Source organism: Apostichopus japonicus, chromosome 11, assembly GCF_037975245.1.
Source record: "Apostichopus japonicus isolate 1M-3 chromosome 11, ASM3797524v1, whole genome shotgun sequence".
NCBI lineage: Eukaryota > Metazoa > Echinodermata > Holothuroidea > Aspidochirotida > Stichopodidae > Apostichopus > Apostichopus japonicus.
Window position 1 is genome coordinate 16269952 of NC_092571.1, and position 15438 is coordinate 16285389.

General features: G+C 36.5%; 2 protein-coding genes across 10 annotated transcripts in view; one reads left to right on the top strand and one right to left on the bottom strand.

Annotated features, from left to right (window-relative positions):
- Positions 1-3994, top strand: part of LOC139976288 (uncharacterized) — a 101600-nt gene extending 97606 nt beyond the window's left edge. For all 8 annotated transcript variants that reach the window (XM_071984940.1, XM_071984941.1, XM_071984943.1 and 5 more), the window contains one exon: positions 673-3994. In XM_071984940.1, coding sequence (XP_071841041.1) covers positions 673-836 — 164 coding nt within the window. In that variant the 3' untranslated portion in view covers positions 837-3994. The remainder of the gene's footprint in view (positions 1-672) is intronic.
- Positions 2847-15014, bottom strand: LOC139976291 (D-beta-hydroxybutyrate dehydrogenase-like). Of its 2 annotated transcripts, none has more exons than XM_071984953.1 (9): positions 14935-15014; positions 14076-14236; positions 13430-13560; positions 12205-12327; positions 11285-11388; positions 10674-10746; positions 10419-10480; positions 8992-9042; positions 2847-6804 (listed from the first exon to the last, which is right to left on the bottom strand). In XM_071984953.1, the coding sequence occupies exons 2-9, from the start codon at positions 14222-14224 to the stop codon at positions 6712-6714; spliced, it is 786 nt and encodes a 261-aa protein (XP_071841054.1). In that variant the 5' UTR covers positions 14225-14236; positions 14935-15014; the 3' UTR covers positions 2847-6711. The 2 variants fall into 2 exon arrangements, with proteins under 2 accessions (XP_071841054.1, XP_071841053.1); XM_071984952.1 differs by having other exon boundaries at positions 14910-14989.
- Between the last annotated feature and the right edge of the window lie 424 nt (positions 15015-15438).

Genomic DNA, 15438 nt, shown 5'->3' on the forward strand with positions numbered 1-15438 from the left:
ATTTATATCATAAGAGCTGTTTCTGGTGAACAAGCAGAAGTTTAGCGTAATGAAGTCATCGAAACCTCAATGCATTTTGCATTCTGGGTTTTTTTTAATTAACCTGTGAAAATATCTTTGTAATTGAAAGAAGTAATGTTTTTCATTGTTATTGATTGTTGCCCAGACTTGTCTCTCGTGTACTGATAATATGGGAGGCCCAAGTGGACACTGATTCAAAATATAAGAGCAATTGGGGGGGGGGTGGTCCATTAGCTTCCTAATCAAATCCGATATGTAGTAATGTTTAGTTACAGTATACTGTGGGCTTTAATAAGTAGGCTTTCTTCCATTGCTGGCAATGCTGTTTTGGAGGGCCTAATGACCCAGTTTTGCGTGGACCCAAATCACCGTCAGTACCCCGGGGGGTCCAGAAGCCAACAAAATTTGGTCAACAAGTTTGGTCAACAATCTACATGTCCTTTGAGAGAGAGACTTCAGAAGGGGGTGAGGGCCTCTTGACATAACTGCCTGGTTCTCACCATTGCCCATAAGCTTCAAAAAGCGCAATTTGGAAAATATGGAAAATTTATTTTAATAAATAGGCTCGTTTTAAGCCGCTTCTTGTTCCACCCCCCACCCCCGGCTCCCACATCTCCCCCATTTGACTATTTGTTGGCTGTTTCTTTACAGAAAACCTGTTTATGGACGAAGAGGCTACTCATAACGTTGACCACCCTACCCCACCCCCAAGCCACGGTCATGTCTTTGATACCCCAGGATACATACAGATGAAGAGCAATACGAACCGATCTGCTAGTGTCTGCCTCTTGTCCAGCTCTGTCAACAGCAATTGAGCGAATTATGGCCGTAAACCAGTAGGAATAACCAAAGAGAGAGAAAGGTGGCGGTGGAGGAGGCAGTTGCCACCCTTAGGTGGCATGTTTGCTGCTTCGAGATGATATATATTTATAGAGTCCTTACAGTGTATGGAGGGTATAACATTTCATGGGTGACTAGATGGTGCTTGGCCAAAAAAAATAGCTGAAATACAAAATTTTTCTTTTTAGTTGAAACGTCTTCCAAATTGTGCCGGACAGGTCGTCTCTCGTTAAACTTGAAATTCATGACGTCAGATGTTCTTAAAGATGCCATGATTTTGACTTAAGTAGTCTACTTTTTCCTTGAATACTTTGAAATCAGGTCTTTAGGTTAGATCCCTTCCCCCCCCCCCCTTCTCATCAGGAATATTCTATCGTAGCCCATGTCATTATTTCCCCTTAATTTCTTTAAATTCAGTGGTCTTCAGTACCCCTGGTAGTATTACAGTGTTCTGATAAATTGATTAGTTTATAAATGTGACCGTTTGTCATGAAAAACCAGTCTGGCTCTTTGTCTGTTTAAATCAGGCATTAAATCAGAGCTGTTATGTGGTTGGTACAACATTCTCATAGGACAATCTAAAACAAAATCTCGCAAAATACAGGCAGAGGTGTGGTGGTGAATTGGGGCTTAGGTTTCTTAGTTACTATGGTAACCATTAGTTTCATCTCGGCAATAGATATGTATTCTCCTTCTGCTTCCGTGAAATCTTGGTATCTGTATTCTCTGTTCGATAAACCAAGTTTCCTCGTCGTTCAAGTCGTGATCTGTAAATTCAAATTCCTCAGATTGGCAAAGTGTTCGGTCGGCCCCGATGCGGAATGACAAAGTGTTCAAAATGGTGTAGAATTTTTTTTTTTTCAACAAAAATTGTTTGACACTTTAAGAATGGTCAAAAATGATGACAGGTGGATTAAATGTAACCAGTATTCTGATGGGCTATCCCATCGATTCTTCCCCTGCTATGGATCGCAGTAGGTGGTCTGTCATGTCATATCGTCAAATATTCTTCGAAAACTTATAATCTTCTTGTTTGATTTATCCTCAAAAACTCGGTACTTTTGAAATTTTTGCTTAGCTGTCGAGATATATTGAGAATTTCATCAAGATGCACCTTGATCATAGATACTCTGTGATTTACTGTGTTAACTGTAATTTAAGAAATTTCTTGATGCAACTTGTTTTTTAGAAATTATTTTCCTTGTGAATGGTTTCAGCTGACTCGCCATGCCATGTTGACCTCATTCCCATTGCTAAATTATGCGTTCACACAAAAGTAGCACCAAATTTGAAAATTCAGATCTTTGCCGTACAAAATGCTACAAAGGGTGTCGGAATAAACTTTCAGCCCAGAATGTAGATTTAGCCGTTTTATCAAAAGGGAAACCTGCCAGATCTGCTCAACGGGCCATGAATTTTGAAAGATTCTTTTCACCATTTATTTTGGCATTCTTGAAATGTCCAATTGTTATGGTAATACAATTTTTGTGTCGGTCTTTGTGTTCAATTTCCATGGCGACGCACAAGGAATGCTCTTTCACAAGTTCGTCAAGGCCATCAAGGGGATTTTTGTGCTTCTCAACTAATTGCACCAAACATCTCGTAACCACAAGGAAATCATTTGAAGTTGTGAAAGCAAAGATGAACTTTACACAGTTAACTAATTTAACTGCATACTTAATTACATAATTAATGTAAGTATAGTTTTGCCCTAATTGGCGTGTCAAAAGTGTATTGTTATTGTAATAATGCAATAAGGCGGCTGCTGATGTCAGTAGCATATTACCGGTTAGCCTAACTGATCAGTAGCCTTCAAAAGACGATGTAACTTTACTTTCAGAACAAAAGGTATTGTTTTCCATTGTTCTACTTTTTAAAAAATGCAAAAGAAGCGCTGGTTTTTTGCCAAAAGTGACATAACAAGTGTGACCATTATATTTTTACGTTTACAAAGCTCACCTTGTTTTAGTGTCACCCTGTTTGTAGAAGGCGACGACCTTTTATTAATTGTCGTTTTCCACTGTTTCTTTCCCATTTTTTGGGTCGATCGGTCATCGTGGACTAGAATTTTATCCACTTTCTTTACATTTACATGTAAATGAGAAAAAGATGAGGAGGTATATGAGAGAGAAAGGACATGATAAAAAAAAAAGTGATAAATACAACATATAAAGCAAGTTTTAAATAAATAAATTTAAAAAAATATGAGTTATTGTAATTCACCTCCAGACTATGCAATTGTATATACACTGTCCCTGGCTGTGTACATTTTCCATGTTTAATCCAAGTTTGGTGTAGGTTTATTTATTCTCTCTCCGTGTAATCTGTGTGCTACCCGTGCGTCACCTCAGTAATGTGTTTATGAAATACAGGTCATAAGATGACTTTGATATTAAACCGAGATTTTCGAAACCGGTTATTCTCTTGGTTTAAGAATTAGGTCTTTTAAAATAACTCAAGGAGGGTGCTTTTGTTTTCGTTTCTGATCAAAATAACAAATCGGTAAATAAGTTTATTTTTGCAAAGATTAACTCGGGCATCATGTACTTAAGAAGAATAGAAAAGTCAGAGAAAAAAGAAAAAGGTTTCCTTTTTACTGCTCTAATATATAATTCTTATCTTGGTTGGTGGAGGGTATGTTCAAGGTAGAAACCTCTACATTTTACTCTTTTTTTTTAGGGTGGGGGGGGAGGCACCATCAGATGTCCATGTGCCCACTCATAAGCTGATTATTTCAAACCACTAAGTGTGGCCAAATAAATGGAGGGGGGGGGGGGTGGGAGTGGTGATGGTTGGTAATTGGTGGTAGACCAGGTTTTGGAGCAAACTGTTCTGTGACATTAGACTCTTGAAAAGAACTAGTCATAAATCAACGTTTGTACACTGGCAGTCCTGCTTGCCTTCTCAAAGAACCCCCCCCCTCCCCCTAGGCAAATGTACAGGTTCTACCGCTGGGGAGGGCAGGCACTTGCATCCAAGGAAAGTCTAATTTTGCGATCATTGGGTGCTGTTTTGAATCAATGTTTTTGCTAGGGTAGTTGAGATAAAAGGATTAGACGATGAGATTGAATTTAGTCATTATTTGATTTTGTTTATATAGTCATATATACATCTGGCAGCTGATGCATATTATCCACATCCTTGCTCATAAATATTCATAAGGAAAAATGCATCCCTCTCGTTTGGCTTCTACAGCCTTACATTTATTATAAATGCCCAAGTATGATAATATGGAGAGAGTAGCTAATGTTTCACTTAAATCATTCCTTGAACAGGGATAGAAATATTTAGCTGACGGAATTCGTATAAAAAAGAAAAACACAAAACATGTGAAAATCGCAGTACGTTATTCATCATTCTAAACCAAGGATTAAAAAAGTATATATTAAGTGTATATCTCTTATATGCATGAAAAAGGAAGGACCATTTGTACATGTTCAATGCATATTCAGTTAAAGCACATGAATATTTATCTCACAGTTATTATTCAACTCAAAGAAGGTGGTGTGTCAGGGGAAGTACTGCAGTTAATCCAAACCATTTATCTTTTATCTTTTTTTTCTTTTTTTTTCACCTTGTATCAAATGTAACAGTATTTTGTATAGACTTAAGAAGCAAAATAATAACAAAAGTAAAAAAAACAAAACACTCTTCTCTTTCTTTCATCGTTTTCTTTTCTTGATTCTTTTCTCTTCCGTTGAACAAAATGTTTTCTTTTACTATTGTAAAAGACCTTGATGTTCGGTAAGATAATGGAGTCCCAAAACTTCTACGAAAGATCAAGGACTTAACATGTAACATGTTTAAGCTTTATATGGCAATATTTTTGGTTTTACCAGCCACGGATGGAAACAATGCCATCTCTGAGACAGGTTTGGGTAAATATTCGGCACTCATAAGAATGAAAGGTAAAATACCAAAATTAAAAATGTTTTGCATAGTTATTTTTACACTGCAAGGTAGTCAAATATTTTTCTTTACATCAAAATAAATCATTCATGCATAATGTTGCTGTTGTCGTAGAAACTGAAGTCTTTGGACGGATCATTTATTTCAAAAGTGAACATAACAATTTCAGATTGATGAACTTAATTAAAAGGTATTATTCTGAACAACAGATTTCTTCAATAAATTTCATCAACCAAAAGATTGCTGAGGTTTATTCCAAAAATCTCAACAACAAAATTATCAATTTTCTGAATTTGCATACTTTTTCATAATATATAATGCCTCTGGACATCTTAATATTCTAGCACCATTACTTCTTGACTATATTTCAGAGAAACACATTTCAGTGGTAAGTACAGTTAGACTGCATTTTACAATTCAAAGGTTTTTAAAAATTTATAAGTACAAATATATTTAGCATCAATTACTATGGCAAGACAGAAAAACTTGGTACAATTAATATCTGAATATTAGACAAAATATGTTATCACAAAATGTGAATCTCTTAAATATGGCTAGAAATTATAACATATCAATTATTTAAACTAATGAAATGTTTGGCAAAATTACTGTTCCAGGCTACTGTAAAATTAAGACCTTTGGTAATGCTGGATTCCAAATAAAAAGGAACAATTTATAATTATATATTGTTGGATTTGAATATGCAGATATAAACATGGTAAAGTACTTGAATATGCATAACATTAAAATATAGTATATTGTAAAACTAGCATCAAGATTCTGATTTCCTGATAAAATTGAGAATTTTTAAATTAATTTTCTCATGATACATTCCACAAACTTTATTTTAGAATATTTTATAAGAATATTTTATTCATTCAGCACCTTCAGGAAAGCAAATTTGTTGAAGTCTTGACAGAAAATAGCTTGTTCAAAGTTTGGATAAAACATTTGATGACATTTACCATTCCTTTTAACGCTACGAATTTGTGTTGCATTTGTAACATCTGACAAAAATTGTCATATTTGACAATTTGATGGAATATAATATGGTATTAACTGAATACATAGCATGCTCCTATGTTTAAGTCCGGCAAGTTCTCACCAGGATCAATGAAAACACCTCACAAGTATATGACTGTATAAATTGATAGGAAAGGTAATACAGTGCTCGAACTCGTCTCATCAAAATACTCGAGTAATGATTTCAAGTACCCGATACACACACTTGAGTACTTTAATGAGTGCTTATATGTAAAACCCTAGGAGATTTGCCATAAAGTGAATGTTTATCACACTATGTCGGAGCAAAAATCTTCAGATTCGAGGGACAGCTGACATGACATTGTTATGCTAATTAGGAGTATGGGTTGTGATCAGATCAATCTCTTGAATACGAGTGCCTTGTATAAACGTTACACTTTTATTATTACAGTTGAATGATTTTTAGTATTCAAAAGGATTCTATGTAGGAAAATGCTTAAATACACTTTAAGGGGGTGGGAGGGGGGGGGGGGTAAGAACTCATACTCAATAGGCATTAAGTGATAGGGTGATGCTGGTACTTGTCTAGTGGTACTCATATATATTTACCACAAATTTTTCTGAGGGGTGGGGCAGGGGTTAAGACCTCATACCCAATAGGCAATCAGTCATAGGATGCTGGTACTTATTCTTTGGATTCTCATACTTGGATAATGAATACTTGTGCTAAATTTAGAGTACCCGATACACACACAAGTACTTTACGAGTACTAATCTGGAATTGACGTTACAACAGGGTGCTGCATAAGTTTTTGACCCCTTTGAACATTCCAGAGGTGGGAAGTGGGTGGGGGTGTGGGTGGATGTTAGTGTTATCTTTATAGAATGCCCCATCCTCCATCGTTGGTGGGGATGGGAGGGGGGAGGATGTTAGTCATATCTTTATAGAATGCCTGCTTACTGTGCTACCCATCCTCCATCGATGCTGATAGACGACCCTCTAATATTACCGCTGCCTCCTGAGCAGAGATAGGCCACCAGTTCACCAATCTGACAAAGACGAACGGAGAATTGATATGAAGAAATTAGATTGTCGAACATTGCCGGTCGATTGCCAGCTGCAAATTTGTAAAAAAATGATCTCGACAATATCAGTAACAGAAAGAGAAAAAAATCGGGAAAAAAAACGATATTTTGAGGTATACACATCCGTGGTAGAGCAGAATATTTCTGTCTGTTTGTATAATTTTTAGGTACCTAAGTACAGCAAGCAGATCAAGGCATCTTTTTTATATTCAAAAAAGAAGAAAAATCTATTTCCTGTAAGTGAATTTTGTAGTTTAAATTTAAATTAAAGAATGTTAAGAATTACAAAAATATATATTAAATTTGAGAATACTAAAATCTTATGTTATTTCAACCAGAATGTAAAAATGCATTGAAGTTTCGATTACTTCATTTGCAATAGACTACTGCTTATTCACCAGAAACAGCTATTATAATATAAATGTCCTGATTTCAACCATGAGATACGCTATCATGTTGAAATGGTTTCCAGAGTTAAACTGCTGGTGACCCAGGTGACATTGACCTCTACCAAAAGCAATTGAGTTTTTCTATTCAATATAACGCATCCGCATGCCACTTATAAAAAAATCTCCATGCTTCCTAACTTGAGATATAGTGTTTACAAGGTTTTCAGTGTTTGACATCTGGTGACCTCAGATGACCTTTAACCTCCATGTTAAACAAAAAACTTCTCAATATGATTCATGCACATGCCAAGTATAACAAGATTTCCACAACTTTCCTGGTAATGCCAAATGACCTTTGATGTCTACCAAAAATATTAAGGGTCTTGAACTCAACGTGTCACAACTACATACTAAATATGAGATTAGTCAAAGCTTTCCTTCATGAGATATCGTGTTTACACGTTTTCACAATATGTTCTCTGGTGACCCTAAATGACATTTGACCTCCCAGTAAACAATAGGGTTCTTCTACTTGATGTGGTATTCCTACACACCAATCATGAAATTGGTCCAATTTTCCCTTCTTGAGATATCGTGTTTACAAGCAATGCGCACACACAATGAGCACGCACACACACACACACACACAATGGGCACACACACACACTACACACACACACTCATCCGCCTGTATGTAGTCCTACAAAGGTTACGATTATCATTGAAATCAAAAAGCAGGATCAATAACATTCTTGTCCTAAGAAACTCCTGGTTTGATGAAGTCTTTCCTGGTTCTCCTCACAAATCTTATCCAGTTTCCAATATCTCTCACTACTTTCCTGCTTGGAAAAATTGTCTCACTTATTTGAAATTTTGAGCAAAGTATATGGCAAGGAATCACAAAGCCAAGTGGCTTTTTTTGTATTTTAAGTCTCCTTGCGTTGTTAGGTTCAAATATTAGAAATGAGCATTATATATTTCTCAACAGTTACAGTGGTGCAGTGGTTAGTTCTCTGTACCTGAAGAGCAAGACAAACTCCTTGTCTAGTGTTCAATTCCCACAGAATGCATGTCTATTGTTCAAGTCCAGCCAGAGCCTTTTAACTTTCTGTTCTTTGGAGGATGTGGAGGTATGAAGGTAAGAAACGAAGTTTATTCATTGGGAACCAAATGGTGTAATCGGTAGTTCCATATGCGATTAGACATTTCTGATCGGTTCGGTTCAAGTCCAGGGTGAGTGATCGCTGGGAAAGGACTTCGCCAGCACCCCTCCACCTGACAAGGTTCCCAAGGGACTTTGCCGGCACCCCTCCCACCTGACAAGGTTCCCAAGCAGCCAAGGGACCTTGCCAGCACCCCTCCCCCCTGACTAGCTTCCCTCACTCTGACAATGATCAGTGGAGAAAATGTTTTATAAAAACACACACCTCCCACCTAATGGTCTAGTGATAGAGAAAAAGTTTTGGCAGCAGAAGGTCCCTGGTTCGATACCAACTACTGCTTTCTTTTCATCAAAGTAATATCCTACCTTGTTTAGCAGCTTGCAGAAAACTCAAGCTTATGCACACACACACGCACACACGCACATACGCCATCATGAATGCAAAGGTTACGATTATCATCGAAACAAAAAAATAATTTAAAATACAAATAGTAACAACAGCATAAATACAACAGAATCAGGTCACAGAGTGGCTGGCGCAAGGTTACTGTAATCATTTTGGAAATGGATGTTAAAACAAAATCATTTCTCCATCCTTACCTCTTCCGGAGTGGTGCATTTACCAGACGGCATATGTTGAAATAGAACCTCCTGTAAATATTGGAGATGGGAAAACATTTTTGTCATTAAAAGCAGCATCGTCACTCGTTAATACCAAAATATGCAACTGTTGTGACTCAATCGTTTCCCCGTAGAGTAACCAAAAATACAGTGATGTGAGTCTGTGACTCGACTCTTTTGCTCTTTTGGCTCTTTAACAACCCTGATCGATCGTATATTAGGAGGAAAAGCGATACCAAAAAGTAGAAAACCAGAGAGGAAATTGAAAAGGAAAAAAAAAAAAGACTGTCAAAAGATTTCCTGACAATTATAAAAGGAAATATCTAATCATCGAAGTACCATTCCTAAACTTACGTTAGGCGGGTAAAAGCAGGCAGTGAAGAAGATAACATTGAGACCTAGAGGATTTTTGGGAATTTTAGACATGAAAATGGGGGGACATTTTGACTGTCAATTCAAGCCATCGAAAAACCGTTTCCATGACATTTGATGAGAAAGATCACGTCAGGTTCAAGGTTTAATGAAGGTATAAAATCATATCAATTGATAATTAAAAATTTTTGGGAATAAACCGCAGTAGCTCAAAATATGTTCCCTTATAAGAAGTGATAATGTTTTTACCCCTCCATATTTTATCCTTTGGGTGCAAATTACCGTTCTGCTGATGATAACCACTTTTACGGTTCCCAAGGGCTGATGAAGGATGATATTAGGCAATACATTTTGCTACACTTTGGCCTGGATGAAATATTGTCATAAGCCCCTTTTCTTTCCCTTTGCTTTTAAAATGTAAAGTAAAAGCGAGACTTATGCTCTCCGAGCAAAAGCTTATACTGAATTAAGCTTTCCACTCCATTAGTTCTTCGACACTTTTGACAATTCAACATAGATTGTTTTTTTCCAAGGAAATGAGAACATTACCGTCACGGAGAACGATCCTGAAGCAATTAAAAAGTATAGGTTAAGGTAAATGTACTTTTGAAATATCAAGGACGAATGTACTCGAAGCATTCGGGAGAAAAATTTTTCAATACCCAAATGCAGTTGTTGAGTTCCCTTTCGTTTGAAGTTTTACGCTGGTTCTATAGCAAAAGTGATCTCGTAAATAAATAAATAAAGTGTGTTGTCATAGATGCACGGGTTTAAAAAATAAAAAAGAGTTTTTATTTTAAATTTAAACTTCTGCATTAAAAGTGGATGAAACACAAATATCAATTAACTTTATACGTCAAGTGAAATTGTTTATATTTCCTGTAGTGAAAAGTTGGAACTATGCCAAATTCAAAGGCAAAACAATATACAGCGACAAGTGAAGAGTAAGACGTAAGAAGACTAACCCCTCCCACTAATCAACAAAGGCCTTTTTTAAGAATTGTCGGTGACGTTCGTTTCCATACACATATTACCTGAGCTTCACCGATGGATATATTTTTCTCCCTGGTTATGTCATCAAGCTGCTTCTGCACAACTGTTGAGGATAAAATGTCGGTGAAACTATTTGGAAATGTAATATATCTATAATCTGTAAAAGTGGCCGGATAGGATGCCCGTGTTCAATCAGGGCGCGGGAGGGGCAGGGCCTCCATTTCACAAAAATTATCTCAAAGGGGAGGGACGACTTCATTAGTCTGAGAACAGGCCAAAGATGTAAAAGAACTTACGTTCAGTCAAAACCCAGCCAGGACAAATGGCATTGCAAGTGACTCCAGTTTTGATCGTTTCCAAGGCAACCACCTGAATGCACAAAATACAACAAATGTTGATGTCTATGATTATAAGAAGAGAACTTTACACCACATCAGACCTATTAAATTCCAGATGTTTGAATAGTGTGAATGAAAGGTGAATTTGCAATGGAAAATAGATCTGTGACAAGAAAAAGAAAAGACATATTTTAAATTCACAAATGAAAGCATTTTTATGGAGTAAAGTTTAGTCTATAAACAGTATATATATATATATATATATATATATATATATATATATATATATATATATATATATATATATATATATATATATATACATACATGCATATATGTCCTGTGCTTGTTTCACTTTTGCCTTCACGTATGTTTATACTTATCATATCATATAAAAACTGGCACGTATTTCATCTATTAAACAACAGCCTTGATTTGCTTTAGATAATAACCATCCGATATTCTAACTACTGTGAGAAATCATATTTAAAGAAAATTCTTTAAAAGTGTTAGTCTCACACTCAGTCACTTTCATAAAGATCCAAAACAATCTAGATGGCGACAGATACCTTTGTTAGACCAATCAGGCCATGCTTTGCAGCACAATATGCAGATTTGTTCACCGATGCTACCAGACCGTGCGCGGAGGCCACATTAATTATTCTTCCCCAATCTAGACAAAGAGACCACAATTTACTAAACAAAGATACACGTAAGATAAAAGAAAAAAGAGAGCTGATATTTTGAGGAAAAAAATAGGTTAAGGATATGTAAATTACCTTGTGTAGGTTACACTCTGTAGGTTATGTTGAGTAGATTACCTTGTGTAGCTTTAGTTCATGCAGGCTGCCTAATTTATAGATTAACTTTGCAGGTTACCTCATGTAGATTACCTTGTGTATGTTACACTCTGTATGTTATCTTGTGTAGATTACCTTGTGTAGCTTTACCTCATGCAGGTTACCTCATGCAGGTTACCTATGTAGGTTACACTCTGTAGGTTATGCTGAGCAGATTACCTTGTATAGTTTTACCTCATGCAGGTTACCTAATGTAGCTACCTTGTGTAGGTTACACTCTGTAGGTTATCTTGTGTAGATTACCTTGTGTAGCTTTACCTCCTGCAGGTTACATCCTGCAGGTTACATCATGCAGGTTACATCATGCAGGTTACCTCATGCAGGTTACCTCATGCAGGTTACCTCATGTAGAATACTTTGGTAGGTTACACTCAATAGTTGATCTTGTGTAGCTTTACCTCCTGCAGTTTACCTCCTGCAGGTTACCTCCTGCAGGTTACCTCATGCAGGTTACCTCATGCAGGTTACCTCATGTAGATTACCTTTGTAGGTTACACTCAATAGTTGATCTTGTGTAGCTTTACCTTGTGTAGCTTTACCTCCTGCAGGTTACCTCATGCAGGCTACCTCATGCAGGTTACCTCGTGTGGGTTACCTCATGTATAGATGATCGGCCAAGAGCTACTCACCATTCTCTTTCATCTTTGGCAACAAATACTTGATGAGCAAAAATGCAGATGTTAGATTAACATTCATAAGAAGATTCCATTTTTCCAAAGGGAAATCCTCTACTGGAACAACATACTGAGCTCCTGCCAGAAAAGAATAAAGAAAAGAAAAAAAAACATAAAAAAATAAACATTTTGCATTTATTTAGCCTTTGCATCCTCAATGTTATAGCACAAATGAACAAAAGCACAACGTTACTGCCAACATGATAAAAAATATATAGGCCTATTAACATACTTTTTCAAAGTCATAAATTAAAAGTCACCTGTTATAACCCTCAAATTTTGCCTTTTGAAATTGCTCAAAGTTTCAAAAAGTACCTCCCTGTAGGCTCTCCATTAAGCTCTTCTTATATATTTTAGGCAACTGTTTCTGTTGGTAAAACTACTCTGAGAATGTCAGTATGTAAAGAAATAAAGATATTTAATGTTTCATTTACAACACATTCTTCTAATTTCTATCCCATTTTTGGGGACAACATATTGATCCTTCATTAAAAGTAGGTAAAACTTTGAAACTTTGGATGTCGATGAGAATATGAAAACGGTATCACATCAGCCAAAATATAAATTTCAAACAGCTTTTTAATTTTGGGATGCCAGTTGGTACTGACTTAGCAAAACAATGTACTTTGTAAAAATTTAAAATATTACCAAAAACAAAACGTCAAAAAATGCTTGCATTTTCCTAATTTTCACTTTGCTTCTTATTAGTAGGAATATGAAGAGTGCTTGGGTCATTAAATGTCAAAGACCAAATAGAGTCAATGTTTAGTTGCTCAATATCCTTCATTTGTTGAAAAAGAGATACATGTTTAAGAGCTGTTTTTGATGGATTTCATTCTAAACTATGTGATTACTGGGAAAACTTAACTTTGGAACCACCTGCCTACAGCAGACACTGGTGATGTGACTTTAAATAAAGGTAAACCTCGAATGCTACGATACTTGCAGAAACAATTAGATTTAGTTGAAATTAAAAAGTCAAATTTATCAACTATCCTTTTTAACAAAAGCCTTGTTCCCTTGCACATCAATTCATTTTGAGTGTAAGGTTTAATCCATCCGTACAAAAAGTAATTCTGTTTTGTCTGTTTTTAGAAGATCAAATTTCAATATAAATGTGAAAATCTCGATTTTTCTTTCCCATTCAAATTGGAATTGAAAATTTATCAAATAGTCTAACCTGCATTGTTCACTAGAATATCAATTCCTTTTGGGTGTAACTTCAAGGCTTCCTTGCAAAGAGTGTGTACTTCTTCCGGTCTCTGGAGATCAGCTTCTAGTGAGTGAACGGATATATTTCCGTGTCCAGCGCTGCAGAGAAAAGAAAAGCGCAGAGACAACTGTTTCTGTTACCTCTTGTCTTTTAATAGGCAGGATTCTATTTATTCGTCACGTCCAGTGTTTGTGGCCTTGTGTTATGTGAACCTCTGTGATTAATGGACATGGGGTGTCTTCTCAGGTGAATAATTTAGAGATTATTATTTTATAATAAAAATTTGGGGTCTGTTCTTTTGGTAGTAAACACAGAGCACTTCGAAGGAAAGCTATGCGTATCACTTAGTGTGAAACATGCTGGCTGTCAGGGACGTGATTGCTAGGGAGCACACAATATAAACAACTTCTGATGTAAATGAAACAAGGCATAATGCTTCATGATAGGTTAGGCGTGGATGATGTGCCCTACATGGTTAATGGATTGAATGTTTGCGGTGCAATCAGTGTAGCACACTATCAAGGATTACCACGTTTTGGAAGACAAATTAAAATATGGAAAAAAAATTCAGGAGATTTTGCAACACAGATGAAATTTATGATATAAAAGGTACCTTTTAATATCTGTGAGACACTGTTCGATGGTAGCAGCCGATCCGAGACCAGTCATAATGATGTGACACCCCCTGGATGCGAGTACCTTGGCTGTTGCCAAACCTATCCCGGAGGTAGAGCCTGTCACCAAGGCAGAAAGGCCATTCATCTTAGTAACTCCCTGAAGATTAAGAATGGGGAGAAATTAAGAGTAGTTAGTCATGTGATCAGGCAGCAACCAAGAGACTCACATAGTTGTCAACATGTGTTCTTTTTTATTTAAAACAAAAGGCCAAACATTAAGCTGTGTCTTCTTTCCTCTAAGTCATTGCTGCCAATTATCTTACCTATTTTCTGGCAAAATCCAAAGATGAATCTTAAGAAGTGACATTCATGTGTATTGATTACATTTTGCATTGATCAAAAGAATTTACATAGAGAAAACAGTAACTGTTTTACATTTCACAAGTAGTCACCATGCGACCATTTCCCAGTATTATACTTGCTGAAGGCAAATCTTTGCCAAAGCTACATCCATCTGTTTGACAGAGTGTTTTCCTAGCTTATCTTAAATGACTGATAAGGAGTGGCGTGAATTTACCATATAACCTTACAGCTGGGATGTAATATTTATAAACATGATCAACACATTTTGCATAAGGGACTCATAGACTTGGCCTAGGGTATATACTTTCCACTATTCGTACGGGTTCCGCGAAACTAGTTAAAAAAATGAGTGCAGACAAGTTGACCAAAACATCGTGGCATTCAACGAATTATAGCCCAAGTAAGTAATGAATCGAATTTATGTCACTAAAGTGACGTTTTATTCAAGGTTATGAGCGAAAAGTTACGTTTTAGACAGAGAAAATAACAAACCGAAATTCTGCGTTGGTTCAGTCACAGATTTCTATGGGTTCACTGTACTCCATTTGTAAACATTAGACTTGCTAAAAGCATCTTTTGTTGGACTTGCAAGAAATTATATAAGGCATAACAGTACTACCCCCTCAATTTCTGGCATACGTCACAATTCTGTAAAGTCACACATTGTGATTATTATGTTTTTGGAAAACCAGATGCCCGTACTTAATTAAAATTAGTTGTGTCGCGTCGCCCTCCCAATACCCCCCTCCCTCCCCACACCCACTTTATATCCCTTCAGTTTTTTTTTCAATCCTATTTGGCGGATCAATGTCTATTTAGCAGTTATCATTATTCTGTTTTGAGATGATTAATATTATATTAGGTAAACGGTAAGTTAACTGCTTTTACAGCCACTACCACGTCCATCACTTCCTAGGCTCCCACTAACACCACCACCCCACCCCACCTTCCCCTCAGTCGGGCTAACTGGAACTATGTGCCATGATGCCAAGTTTT